At 43.9% G+C, this 15,282-nt stretch overlaps 1 protein-coding gene across 1 annotated transcript in view; it reads right to left on the reverse strand.

Annotated features, from left to right (window-relative positions):
- LOC137372648 (cAMP-dependent protein kinase catalytic subunit beta) overlaps positions 1 to 10,671 on the reverse strand; it is a 165,050-nt gene extending 154,379 nt beyond the window's left edge. The window contains exon 1 of the mRNA XM_068036633.1: positions 10,271 to 10,671. Within this exon, the coding sequence (XP_067892734.1) occupies positions 10,271 to 10,316 (46 nt within the window). The 5' untranslated portion in view covers positions 10,317 to 10,671. The remainder of the gene's footprint in view (positions 1 to 10,270) is intronic.
- Between the last annotated feature and the right edge of the window lie 4,611 nt (positions 10,672 to 15,282).

Consider the following 15,282-nt stretch of genomic DNA (forward strand, 5'->3'; position numbering starts at 1 on the left):
CACTGGCTCCATTTCACAATTATTATAAATTAAACAAATGCAGTACTTTCACATCCTCCCTTAATGGGAGTTTTATTATTCTCGAGTCCAATTTAATGGCATTTTGTCAAGAAATCTGAGCCATGGAATTGCTAACTAATAACTTGTCAATTCTGTATTCTGTAACTTGGTTACCAGGAATTCAACTTAAGTTCAGTCAACAATACAAAAATCTCTAGGACTCTGCTCCTCTGCTGTATTTATTTTGAAGCAGAATATCAACATATTTTGCAAAGTTACTAACATTTGCACACATACAATTCTACTACTTTCAAATATTCGGCCTCATCCAACGTTCTCCTTCGTTGAAGGAGCTGACTTTATACTTGGGAGTGCCAATAGCTCTCTAGTACCTCATTCAAATAGACATTGTTCACACATAATCCTGGACAGTGACTATTAGACTACATAGAGCTTCATAGTCAAGTCCACTAAGCTTACCAGATGTTATAAAAAAGTGATCAGGAGTAGGAAGCCTGGCGTATTTCAATCCCCTGGTTACTCCATCCCGGGCCTTGATCATCTGTATATGGCATAGTACTGCAACACCATCTACTTTCACCCATTAGTCCATTCAGGGAGTTCCAAATACTTCTAACAAATTATTCCTTCTCTTCTTTGGCCTCCTTATCTCGAGAGACAATGGATACGCGCCTGGAGGCGGTCAGTGGTTTGTGAAGCAGCGCCTGGAGTGGCTATAAAGGCCAATTCTAGAGTGACAGGCTCTTCCACAGGTGCTGTAGAGAAATTTGTTTGTCGGGGCTGTTGCACAGTTGGCTCGCCCCTGTCTTTTTTCCTGCCAACTACTAAGTCTCTTCGACTCGCCACATTTTAGCCCCGTCTTCATGGCTGCCCGCCAGCTCTGGCAAACTCTGGCAACTGACTCCCACGACTTGTGATCAATGTCACAGGGTTTCATGTCGCGTTTGCAGACGTCTTTAAAGCAGAGACATGGACGGCCAGTGGGTCTGATACCAGTGGCGAGCTCGCTGTACAATGTGTCTTTGGGGATCCTGCCATCTTCCATGCGGCTCACATGGCCAAGCCGTGGCGCAGTGGTTAGCACTGCAGCCTCACAGCTCCAGGGACCCGGGTTCGATTCTGGGTACTGCCTGTGTGGAGTTTGCAAGTTCTCCCTATGTCTGCGTGGGTTTTCTCCGGGTGCTCCGGTTTCCTCCCACAAGCCAAAAGACTTGCAGGTTGGTAGGTAAATTGGCCATTATAAATTGTCACTAGTATAGGTAGGTGGTAGGGAAATAGAGGGACAGGTGGGGATGTTTGGTAGGAATATGGGATTAGTGTAGGATTAGTATAAATGGGTGGTTGATGGTCGGCACAGACTCGGTGGGCCGAAGGGCCTGTTTCAGTGCTGTATCTCTAAAAAAAAAAAAGCGCCGCTGACTCAGTAGTGTGTACAAGCTGGGGATGTTGGCCGCCTCGAGGACTTCTGTGTTGGAGATACGGTCCTGCCACCTGATGCCAAGTATTCTCCGCAGACAGCGAAGATGGAATGAATTGAGACGTCGCTCTTGGCTGACATACGTTGTCCAGGCCTCGCTGCCATAGAGCAAGGTACTGAGGACACAGGCCTGATACGGAACACAAATGTCCGAGTGTGTCAGTGCGCCATTTTCTCACACTCTCTTGGCCAGTCTGGACATAGCAGTGGAAGCCTTTCCCATGCGCTTGTTGATTTCTGCATCTAGAGACAGGTTACTGGTGATAGTTAAGCCTAGGTAGGTGAACTCTTGAACCACTTCCAGAGCGTGGTCGCCAATATTGATGGATGGAGCATTTCTGACGTCCTGCCCCATGATGTTCGTTTTCTTGAGGCTGATTGTTAGGCCAAATTCATTGCAGGCAGCCGCAAACCTGTCGATGAGACTCTGCAGGCACTCTTCAGTGTGAGATGTTAAAGCAACATCGTCAGCAAAGAGCAGTTCCCTGATGAGGACTTTCCGTACTTTGGACTTCGCGCTTAGACGGGCAAGGTTGAACAACCTGCCCCCTGATCTTGTGTGGAGGAAAATTCCTTCTTCAGAGGATTTGAACGCATGTGAAAGCAGCAGGGAGAAGAAAATCCCAAAAAGTGTGGGTGCGAGAACACAGCCCTGTTTCACGCCACTCAGGATAGGAAAGGGCTCTGATGAGGAGCCACCATGTTGAATTGTGCCTTTCATATTGTCATGGAATGAGGTGATTATCCTTAGTAGCTTTGGTGGGCATCCAATCTTTTCTAGTAGTCTGAAGAGACCACGTCTGCTGACGAGGTCAAAGGCTTTGGTGAGATCAATGAAAGCAATGTAGAGGGGCATCTGTTGTTCACGGCATTTCTCCTGTATCTGACGAAGGGAGAACAGAATGTCAACGGTCGATCTCTCTGCACGAAAGCCACACTGTGCCTCAGGGTAGACGCGCTCGGCCAGCTTCTGGAGCCTGTTCAGAGCGACTCGAGCAAAGACTTTCCCCACTATGCTGAGCAGGGAGATTCCACGGTAGTTGTTGCAGTCACCTTTGTTTTTATAGAGGGTGATGATATTGGCATCGCGCATGTCCTGGGGTACTGCTCCCTCGTCCCAGCACAGGCAAATTACTTACAAATTATTCCTTGGAGCCAAAATATAACACAATTGGCGAATCCTTCACCTGAATATCCTTTATCTTCAGGAGCATTAATATTGTATATCCCTGTGAGATCAATAAAGAATATAATACCATGTGCACTGTGCTTTAAGACTTTGATGAATATTTCTAGAAAATGTAGCAAAGATATTAAATGCCTTCAACATAGGGATACAAGTATTCAGCGTATCAAAAAATCTAAATTAAAGGCTCTGGTATATCTTCGGGATAAAATGAAATATCACAAATATAAGTAATCCACAGAACAACATTAATGCAAATCATTGAAGCATAAAATAGTCAATGCATGCAGTAACTTAATGTATGCAGGTCTGATGAAAGATCAACCTGAAAAGTTAACACTTTCCCTCCTCACAGATGCTGCCAGACTTGTTGAGTGTTTTCAGTATTTTCTGTTTTTATGCAGTAACCAGCTTCAACTAAGTGAATGTGAAAGCTTAATGAGCATGATGATTCACTTATAGGGCCATATTAATAAAGGCAGTAAGTATATTAAAATATTAATGGAATTTCCTCCCTAAACCTTTCCACTTCCCTACTTTAAGCCACACCTTAAAACCCATCTCTTCGACCAAGCTTTTGGTCATCTACCTTATTATCTCCTTATGTGACTCGGTGTCAATTTTTTAAAAATTTGTTTAGTGGGATTTGGGCATCACTCGCTCGGCCATTCCTAATTTGCCCTCGAACTGAGTGGCTTGCTAGGCCATTTCAGAGGACATTTTAAGAGTCAACCACATTGCTGTGGGTCTGGAGTCACATGTCAACCAGACCAGGTAAGGACAGCAGATTTCCTTCCCTAAAGGACATTAGTGAACCAGATGTTTTTTGTTACAATAAATCGACAGCATTTTTATGGTCATTAGACTAGCTTTTTAATTCCAGATTTATTAATTGAATTCATCCGACATGGTGGGATTCGAACGCATGTCCCCAGAGCATTAGCCTGAGCTCTGGATTACTAGTTCAGTGACATTACCACTACGCCACCGCCTCCCCTCAAATATTGCTTTATAATGCTTCTGTGAGATGCCTTGGGATGTTTTATTAGGTTAAAGGATCTATATAAATACAAGCTGTTACTGTTGGAAACACTATTTTAATAATATTTTCACTTCCTTCTTTCACAGCCGTCTTTTTAATTCCAGAGTCCATTTTCATGGCATTTCAAGCAGAAACTGGAATCACGGAATTACTAACTCCAAGTCTATTCTGTATTTTCTAATTCGGTTACCATAAATTCAAATCAAGTTCACTTTATCCACTAAAAAGGGCTCCGTTTCTCCTGCATTTATATAGCTTTTGACAGTTATGATAAAACCTTATATTTATATAGCACATGAAATCAATAAAATGTCCCAAAGTACTTCATTGAGGTGGAGAGAGATAGTGGGAAGGAAGAGGAGTTAGGAACATCACAACAGACATGGTCAAAGGAGTGGCTTTTGAGTCAGCCTTCGAAGGCCAGAGAAATATCAAGAGGGGACAATTTAGTAAATATTGTTATGAGGATAAATGCAGAAGCCATCCCAAGATCCCCCAAACAGCAACAAAACTATCAGTTAATCTGCTTCAGCCAGTGGTTAGATGAGAATGGGATGAGACCGATATTACAGTCGCATCTACCTATAGTTAATAACACATTATAATAGTGAATGAATTAGGAAAGATCTTTGACTCATGAATGATCAAGACTTGCTCTTTGCTACAGATTATACAGGCAAACCTCAGATTTTGAATGTTGCATTATGAACTCATGATGGCTTCATAGTCGCCATCAAAAAAGTTTCAAGAATGGTACTGAGTACAACACTGACCTTTCATCTTAGCATCTTGGTTTGAATGCAACAGAGACTGAAAAGATGAACATCTTGTCTCCTACCTCTAGGTCAACATCAACTCCAAGAGCACTTGAATTATCTAACTGCCTACTCAACATAAAGCCGACAGATCAATCTTCCAGTTCTCTCCTCCTTGTTTAGATATGACACATTTAAAGCGGGCAAAAGCAGAGACACAGAAATCCCCTGTCTGAAAAAGACAAAAGTTTGCAAATAATGGCACAGATGTTACAAAATAAACCCTTCCAATGAAATGTTCTTGCTTTTAAACTGGGTGCAAGCACTTCTAATTACCAACTAAGCAGGAAATGGAAGAACGTTTAAGCAGCTGCAAAATGCATGAGGCAGACTTTAGGCCACTCCTGCCCCATTTTTCTTAATTTGTTTTTTCCCCTGGCTGGCACAAGCCATTCTGCTTTATTTTTTTTACCCCAGTGTCATTACTGGTATCAATGCGTTCACCAATAAAAATCCACCCCCACCCTAAGAGAACAATGAAGGGTCAGAAGGCTAGTTAAGCTACATGAAAGGATGAGAGGCAACTACAGTGGCGCAGTGGTTAGCACCGCAGCCTCACAGCTCCAGGGACCCGGGTTCGATTCCGGGTACTGCCTGTGTGGAGTTTGCAAGTTCTCCCTGTGTCTGCGTGGGTTTTCTCCGGGTGCTCCGGTTTCCTCCCACAAGCCAAAAGACTTGCAGGTTGATAGGTAAATTGGCCATTATAAATTGTCACTAGTATAGGTAGGTGGTAGGGAAATATAGGGACAGGTGGGGATGTTTGGTAGGAATATGGGATTAGTGTAGGATTAGTATAAATGGGTGGTTGATGTTCGGCACAGACTCGGTGGGCCGAAGGGCCTGTTTCAGTGCTGTATCTCTAAACTAAACTAAACTAAACTCCTTCCCACAAACTGGCCCCTCAAACCTAGTTGCCAGATAGAGGCAAACACACACTGCTTTGATAGAGTTAGTGCATAGAAAAACTGCAACTCTTGAAATTGCTGTGACAGGAAACCTGATGGCATGTGTGTGTGAAAGCCTAACTAACTTACCCTGGTTGGTTCTTCAGAAGCAACCCAATCATTGCACATCATCCTTTAAATGGTACAACATAAAAGGCAATGTTCCAGTATCTGCTAGCAAAGCCCATTAGCTGCAAGTATCAAGATGCCACAAGCCATATTTCAGACATTGTTTATTTATTTAGAGATACAGCACTGAAACAGGCCCTTCGGCCCACCGAGTCTGTGCAGACCAACAACCACTCATTTATACTAACCCTGCAGTAATCCCATATTCCCTACCACCTACCTACACTAGGGGCAATTTACAACGGCCAATTTACCTATCAACCTACAAGTCTTTGGCTGTGGGAGGAAACCGGAGCACCCGGCGAAAACCCACGTGGTCACAGGGAGAACTTGCAAACTCCGCACAGGCAGTACCAAGAATTGAACCCGGGTCCCTGGAGCTGTGAGGCTGTGGTGCTAACCACTGCGCCACCCTAAATTGTTGTGAGTACCTGGCAACAGCTATGGGCAGCTATCATAGAACAATGCCCACAAGGGTGGTGGAAGCAGAAACAATGACCTGAAGGAAATTGGATTGCCACTTGAAGGAAATAGACCGTAGGACTACAGGGATCGAGGAAGAGAATGTGGGACTGACTGGATTGCTCTGTGGAGAGCCAGCATGGACTTGATGGGCCAAATGACCTCTTTCTGCGCTGTAAATAACAATGACTCTATAACCAGATGTCGAGTTGTGCGATCGTTTGTAAGAACATCTGCAACTAATATGCAGAGCTGGGCTAGCACAGACCATTGTATCACTTAGTTGTGGCCTAAAGTTTACCACTGCCTCCTTCCTGGCATGCTGCAATGCAGACGTTTGGGGTTGTCAATCCTCTTTCCATACAGTGCCACCTCAAACTCAGCAGGCAAAGAATGGTCATGTACTTGGCTCGTCAGTCACTTGTCCACTGAGTCATACCTACATGTTTTTTTCCCTCCCCTGCTAACATCTTCATCCCTGCCCTTTTCTGTCATAGCAAAGGCTGCTTATGGATTGAAAATCCTTTCTGAAAGCTTAGAATTTTCCTCACTGTCAGCTATAGGTGATAATTTTGTTACTCCCAATTGCACCTCCTTTAGCCCCATCTTATGTTTCTTTACTTGTTCCATTACCATCTCTTTTTGCCCTGCATGTCATCCCTTTTGCTATTTAATCTCTCCTGCCTTCTACCCTATCAGAGACCTTTCCTCCCCTTCCCCTCTATTTGCTTAAAACCGGATACATCTCGAACTTCTTCCAGTTTTGTTGAAAGGCCTCGATTGGAAACTGTTACTCTGTTTCTCTCTCCACAGATGCTGCCTGACTTGTTGAGTATTTCCAGCATTTTCTGTTTTCATTTAAGGTTTCCAGCATCCACAGTATTTTGCTTTTGACCGAGTTAATACTTTGCCATTCTATGCTCCCAGCAACGGTAGATTGATAGATTTGCCATCAAAAAAGTTGCATCCAATTGATCCAAATATTACAATTTCTGTGCTGTACTGTCCTCCTGAACAAGCTCTTACTCACCTCCTACTGGTGAGTCAGAGCATTGTTAACATAGAGCCAACTCCTCTGGCAAAACACTACAGCTTAAAAAATGCATAAAAAAGGAAAATAAAAATTTAAAACACTAAAAACTTCTGAAGAATTTTACAAAAATACAGGGCCCAACATGGCAACCATGTGTAAAGTTCACATATAGATTGAAAGATTGAATTGAGGACAAGATATGGTTGTTAATACTCTCAATCGTGGTATGTTTTGCAACTAGTATATATTAACCATATCACCCACAAGAATTACATCTGGGATGAAATACTACACTAACTGACAGACCTATATTAAAGCAGACAGTATTTAAGAGAATCTTTGGAACAGTTAACTGAGTTACTCAGTTTGCAAATTTGAGGTTTCTCATTAACTTCTGTTATTCTCATGGCCTCCAATACTTCAATAAATAGTATCTTCAGAAAGGCTTGGACCACATATGCAACTGAGCTGAGATATGGCACATGGATTTTAATCTGGAATTAAGTAAATGCTAATACACATTGGAAGAGCTAACACCAATCATATGTGTTAACATGAAAAGGCTCTTATTCTAAGATTGTACTGGTGGAGGATGAAAAGGATTGGGGAGCGATTAATCATCCCTTGAAAGCATCTGGTCACTGCGAAGTAGTATTTAAGGTAAATACAGTACTGGCAGTATCTTCCTGGGAGCAGGATTACCAGGCAGAACAAGTTATATATGCAGTGTAGAGGCCAGTGGTGAGCCAATTACAAAAAATGTTTTGCAGTTTTAGACACTTCTTCAAAAGGGATACAGATTTTTCAAAAGAGTGCTACAAGGGTGATTCCAGGCGATAGAGATAGTGTTATGATGAAAGATTCAAGCAACTAAACTTCTTTTGGGTTCTCCCGGTTGACTGCTGTAACTTCAGCAGAAATCCTGATTAGATGCGTAAATGGGGTTGCTGTCAAAGTTACAGCAACCAGTCGGGAAACCCTCCTAGGAAATTTCCACTATGTTTTTGCGGCTAAATAATTACTAAGGAACTCAGTTTAGGTTAAGGCACAGCCACTACAGTATTATGCCATTTTGTGCAACTCAGAGCTTAAGTAGCTATCTACCAACCACGATAAGATTGTTTTAACCCATATATTTTTAAACCCATACATGTATTAACCAAATTAAGATTTTAGATATGAATACAAGTTATATGTAGAAGAATGGATTGCTAAATTAATCATGAAGTGATAACCAGAGCTGGCAGGCAGCCATAAAGGTGGGGCTAAAGTGTGGCGGGTCGAAGAGACTTAGTAGTTGGCAGGAAAAAAGACAGAGGCGCAAGGGGAGAGGCAACTGTGTAACAGCCCCGACAAACAAATTTCTCTGCAGCACCTGTGGAAGAGCCTGTCACTCTAGAATTGGCCTTTATAGCCACTCCAGGCGCTGCTTCACAAACCACTGACCACCTCCAGGCGCTTATCCATTGTCTCTCGAGATAAGGAGGCCAAAGAGAGAGATAACCAGGAATTACAGTGCCCGTCCCCCTCACCATCTAAAGCTCATCGAACGCTCACTTCCTGGTAACTACTGCCTGCAGTGTATTATTTCTATAGCAATTGTGTTAATGGAAAGTTTTATTTTGTTTTCACTGCATTGTTTTCTACATCCACAGAAATTACGATGACCAACAGCCTAGATGCACCATGTGCTAGATGCTTGGTAATACCTTCACACACAGATCAATGGCTAAGTCAGAATTATTGCAAGTTGAACTGTGCTATTTTTAGTCAATTATAATAAATCAGGCAGTAAATACACAGAAAAAAAATTCTTACTTAAAAACGCTAAAATACAAATTTGCATCCAAAATGCTGGTAAGGTATAAGTAATATCATTGACATGTCAAACAAGTGTAATTTTTAATAATTTTTGTAACAGAAAAGAGTGAATTACAATTGGGACATTTTGATATCTCACCAAACATAACAATTCAGGATTTTGTGAATGCATCATGAAATACACTAGGCAATTAATCAATAAAGAAAGCTGATACACTAAGGTAATTACACCTCAATTCTAAATGAAACAAGTTACTGCAAAACATTTCAAAGATCAGCCATTCACCAAAACACATCCACAGACTGATGTTGCAAAACCATATTCTGAAAATAGGTCACCACTTTTAACAGCCAACGCTTTTGCCTTTAGAATTAGATTACTGTACAGATAACATGTAGCAAAAGGAAACACCGAAAATGTTGCACCACAGATTACTCTAAAAACGGTAGATAAAACATTTCATTGCTCAAGACAAATTTATTTCCCCTTTACAAATACACTGCATAAAAATATACCATAAACAGCACTTCAATATCCAATTAGATTTAACAACTGCAGCTCCACAAAATTAGTTATGCATTGTCAGCTCACACCAACTGTTGCAGAACAAAAGAGTTTCAGGTAAAAACAACATTCATAAAACCACTCTTTGCACATGACTATTATCACCTCAAAACAACTTGTGCACTTTGCAAATGACTGCAGAAGTCGACAAAAATAGACTGACAGCAGCAAGCTAACTGACTTAATCTGGTATAATCAGGCAATATAAACACAATGAGCACAAAAAATTGTTAGCAATACAGATCTGCAAATGTTATAGTAACTGAAAACTTGGACAAGATTTTAAGGTAAAAAATTCATACATAAATGATGGGGGAGGGAGGAAAGAAAGGTGACAAAATCACTTGTCTATCTTTTTTAAATAAAAACTTTTGAGTTAAGAGCAAAAAGCTTTGCTACTAAGCGGGACGGCGGGTGATATTGGAAGATGCCAGTCTGCAAACGAATGCTGGGTGAAACTTTACAGGAGAGGCCTCAAAAGATGGATCTACTGTTTCACATTAGAAAACAACAGCTAGTTTTCTTTTTATTTTAAAGCAAGCAGTTTCTACAACCTGAGTAATGCAAATTGCATTTGAAACTATTTTTTTTTTTGAGGATAATGGGCCAGGGAAGCCAATCCCTGATCACACTGGTAGTTTGGGAGCAAACACACACACAAACACAGATACATATTGACAAGCTGAAGCCTGGCTGCACTAGGGCACTAGGCCCGCATTGAATGAATGAGCCTGAAACCGGCCTCCCCTCTCCCTCTGTCCCATTGCACACTCACCGCTCTCGATCTCGTTGCCTTTTTTGGCTGTCGCAGCGTTTCCCATCCTTCGGAAGACACTGAGGGGGACTCAGTAGCTGAAGCTTGTCCTGTGTGACTGTGGCCTGGGCCCGGGCGCTGGGTGTGAGCTGTCCCCCCCCCCCCCCTCCTCCTCCCTCTCTCCTCAAAAACACACACACACACCGGGACTACACGGACGGGAGGAGGCGCCGCTCCGGCTGACGGAGACAGGGTTATTTTTTACGCTTTGCTGAATGATTTATTCCGTTGTCCTTTTTGAATCTATTAGGTGTTATTTCCGACCCCCCCCCACCTCCACCTCCTTTTTCGGTCTCTCTCGAACAGCGGCGGCACTAACGGCCACTCCACCGCTCCGCAAACCAACTTGATGCCGGAAGTGACGATCATACGGAGGCGCACACACTTGCTGTCTTCTCTCTCTCTCTCTCTCTGCCCCGCCCCCAACGACAGGTTTCGTGTCGACGTCATGACGTCACGGCGGCGTCTTGTGGGCGGCTCTCCCAAGCCGGATAGGAACGGATGCTGTGATGTCATCGTGAGGGCGGGAGGGGATACCGTGACGTCACTGGGCAAGGGGGTGGCGGTTAAACGGACCCAGTGACGTCACGCGCGCGGAGGGAATGGGCGGGGCTTCGGCGGTTGACGAGCAGGTTTGGTTGCGCCATTCTCCCACCCTCCCTTCTCCCGCACAACCAAACCTCATTACCCTTCCCCGCCCCCAACCTCATCCATTTATAGTGAAAGGGAAGGTCACTGGATGTGACTGAAAATGTCGAACTGTTCACACTCAGGTTTTTTGGGGGGAGGGGGTTGATCCAGTTGATGGGATTTCTAGTTGTTTTTCTGGGTGGAAGTTTTGTTATTTTTTGTGTGTGTTTGGGCCTGGCCGCTGTGATGTCAGATGATTATGGCACTATTTTGTGTGGTCGCGCAGGGAGCCGCGGGCTGGGGACGGCTCACTCTGTTGTTGTTTCCTCGTTAACGGGCAGCATTCGCGCTACTTTAGACTCTTCACCGCCCCAGAGAATTTGTGTCAAGACGCCACTTCCGGCCTCCTAGCCTAGTGGGCCCCACCAGTTGCTCTTAAAGCTTCCCCCAAAAAACTCAACTTTACAAATCCTACATCTATAGTTTTTTATATGTATATTTATTTTTTAAATATCATTGAAGGTTGCAGGGCATTTTGAGAAAGTGCTAAAAAAGCATATGGGATCCTGGGCTTTATAAATAAGGGCATAGAGAACAAAAACAAGGAGTTTATAATAAAACTGTATAAAGCACTGGTTCAGCCTCAACTGGCATATTGTGCCCAGTTCTCTCAGGACTAAACCCAACATTGTCATCAAACCTGCAGACAAGGGTTGTGCTGTTGTTGTCTGGCGTACCGACCTCTACCTTGTAGAGGCTCAGCGGCAACTCTCAGATGCTTCTTCCTACCTCCGCCTGGACCATGACCCCACCAGCGAACATAAAGCGACTGTCCATAGGACTGTCATTGACCTCATCTCCTCTGGAGATCTTCCCTCTACAGCTTCCAACTTCATTGTCCCATAACCCCGGACAGCCCGCTTCTACCTCCTTCCCAAAATCCACAAAGAGGACTGTCCTGACAGTCCCATTGTGTCAGCCTGCTCCTGCCCCACTGAACTTATTTCTTCTGATCTTGACTCTATATTTCTCCCCCGGTCCAGTCTCTTCCCACCTACATCCGTGACTCTTCTGACGCCCTATGTCATTTTGACAATTTCCAGTTTCCTGGCCCCGACTGCCTCCTCTTCACTATGGACGTCCAATCTCTCTACACTTCCATCCCCCACCAGGACGGTTTGAGGGCTCTCCGGTTCTTCCTTGAACAGAGGCCCAACCGGTCCCCATCCACCGCCACCCTTCTCCGCCTGGCTGAGTTTGTTCTCACATTGAACAACTTCTCCTTCAACTCCACTCACTTCCTTCAAGTAAAAGATGTTGCTATGGCCTGCATCCAAGGGTTTTAAAAGAAGTGGCTGCAGAGATAGTGGAAGCATTGGTCGTGATATACCAAAACCCACTGGATTCCAGTAGGGTACCAGCAGATTGGAAAACCGATAATGTGACGCCCCTATTCAAGAAAGGAGGGGGACAGAAAGCAGGAAACTATAGACCAGTTAGCTTAACATCTATCATTGGGAAAATGCTCGAGTCCATTATTAAGGAAGAAATAGCAGGGCATTTAGAAAAACATAATGCAATCAAACAGAGTCAACATGGTTTTATGAAAGGGAAATCATGTTTGACAAATTTATTAGAGTTCTTTGAACATAAAATAAGCAGAGTGGATAAAGGGGAACCGGTAGATGTAGTGTATTTGGATTTTTAGAAGGCATTCGATAAAGTGCCACCTAAAAGGTTATTGCACAAAATAAGAGCTCAGAGTATTGGGGTGTTGGCATGGATTGAGGATTGGCTAACACACAGAAGGCAGAGGGTCGGGTTCAATGGGTCTTTTTCAGGTTGGAAAGCTGTAACTCGTGGGGTGCCACAAGGATCGGTCCTCGGGTCGCAACTATTTACTATCTACGTTAATGACTTGGAGGAAGGGACAGAGTGTAGTGTATCCAAATTTGCTGATGATACAGAAATAGGTGGGAAGGCATGTTGTGATGAGGTCACAAAGAATCTGCAAAGGGATATAGATAGGTTAAGTGAGTGGGCAAAAACTTGGCAGATGGTGTTCAATGTGGGAAAGTGTGAGGTCATCCACTTTGGTAGGAAGAATAAAAAGGCAGATTATTATTTAGATGGAGAAAGACTACAAAATACTGCAGTACAGAGGGATCTGGGTGTTCTTGTACATGAAACACAAAAAGTTAGCATGCAGGTGCTGCTAGTAATTAGGAAGGCAAATGGAATTTTGGCCTTTATTGCTAGAGGATTAGAGTTTAAAAATCGCGAAGTCTTGTGACAACTGTACAGGGTGTTGGTGAGGCCACACCTGGAGTACTGTGTACAATTTTGGTCCCCGTATTTAAGGAAGGATATCCAAGCATTGGAGGGAGTTCAGAAAAGGTTTACTAGGCTGATTCCTGGGATGAAGGGTTTGTCTTACCAAGAATGGCTAAACAGATTAGGCCTTTATTCAATGGAGTTTAGAAGAATGAGAGGTGATCTTATTGAAACATATAAGATTCTAAGGGGGCTTGACAGGGCAGATGTTGAGAAGATGTTTCCACTAGTGGGGGAATCTCAAACTAGGGGTCATAGTTACAGAATAATGGGTCACGCATTTAAAACTGAGATGCGAAGGAATTTCTTCTCTCAGAGGGTGGTGAATCTCTGGAATTCTCTGCCTCAGAGAGTTGTGGAGGCTCGGTCACTAAATGTAATTAAGGAAGAGGTAGATAGATTTTTGAAATCTCGGGGAGTCGAGGGTTATGCTGAGCAGGCCTGAAAGAGGAGTTGAGCCTGGGACAGATCAGCCATGATCTTATTGAATGGCGGGGCAGGCTTGAGGGGCTGAATGGCCTACTCCTGCTCCTAGTTCCCATCCCCCTGCCACATTAGTTTAAACCCTCCCCAACAGCGGGCTGAGAAGCTGGGGCTATTTTCCATGGAGATGATGGTTCTATGATAAAGATGATTCTGACTAATGCTTGGACAAGGGGAACTTCAGGGAAATAGAATCGTAGAATTGTTACCGCATAGAAGGAGGCCATTCAGCACATCAAGCTTGTGCTAGCTCTCTGCAAGAGCAACCTCATTACTAACACTTATCCACCCTGTAAACTTTTTCTCTTCAGGTTCTTATCCAATTCCCATTTGAAATCAACGATTGAATCTGTCTCCAACACACTCTCAGGCAGGGCATTCCAGATCCTAGCCGCTCGCTGTGTAGAAAGGTTTTTTCTCATGTTGCCACTTGAGCATCTCTGATTTTAATCACACCACCATTGACGGCTGTGCCTTTAGCTGCCCAGGCCCTCAACTCTGGAATTCCCTCCCTAAACCTCTCCACCTCTCTACCTCCCTCTCTTCCTTGAAGATGCTCCTTAAAACTACTCTCCTTGACCAAGCTTTTGGTCATCTGACCTAATATTTCCTTCTGCGGCTCGGTGTCATATTTTGTTTTATAACGCTCCAGTGAAGTGCCCTGGGACATTTTATTATGTTCAAGGTGCTATATAAATATTCGTTTTTTTTATTATTCATTCATGGGATGTGGGCGACGCTGGCTAGGCCAGCATTTATTGCCCAGCCCTAATTGCCCTTGAGAAGGCCTTCTTGCTGCCTTCTTGAACCGCTATGTGGGGTAGGTACACCCACAGTACTGTTAGGAAGGGAGTTCCAGGATTTTGACCCAGCGACAGTGAAGGAACGGGGATATAGTTCCAAGTCAGGATGGTGTATGACTTGGAGGGGAACTTGCAGGTGGTGGTGTTCCCATGCATCTGCTGCCCTTGTCTTTCTAGATGGTAGAGGTCACAGATTTGGAAGGTGCTGTCGAAGGATCCTTGGTGCGTTGCTACAGTGCATCTTGTCAATGGTACACACTGCTGCCACTGTGTGTTGATAGCGGAGGGAGTGAATATTGAAGGTGGTGGTTGGGTTGCCAATCAAGCGGGCTGCTTTGTCCTGAATGGTGTCGAGCTTCGTGAGTGTTGTTGGAGCTGCCCCCATCCAGGCAAGTGGAGAGAATTCCATCACACTCCTGACTTGTGCCTTGTAGATGGTGGACAGTCATTAGGGAGTCAGGAGGTGAGTTACTCGCTGAAGAATTCCCAGTCTCTGACCTGCTCTTGTAGCCATGGCATTTATGTGGCTGGTCCAGTTCAGTTTCTGGTCAATGGTGACCCCCCAGGATGTTGATAGTGGGGGATTCAGGGATGGTAATGCCATTGAATGTCAAGGTGAGATGGTTACGTTCTGTCTTGTTTGAGATGGTCATTGTCTGGCATTTGTGTGGCGTGAATGTTACTTGCCACTTATCAGCCCAAACCTGGATGTTGTCCAGGTCT

The sequence above is a fragment of the Heterodontus francisci genome, chromosome 8 (genome assembly GCF_036365525.1).
Source record: "Heterodontus francisci isolate sHetFra1 chromosome 8, sHetFra1.hap1, whole genome shotgun sequence".
Lineage (NCBI taxonomy): Eukaryota > Metazoa > Chordata > Chondrichthyes > Heterodontiformes > Heterodontidae > Heterodontus > Heterodontus francisci.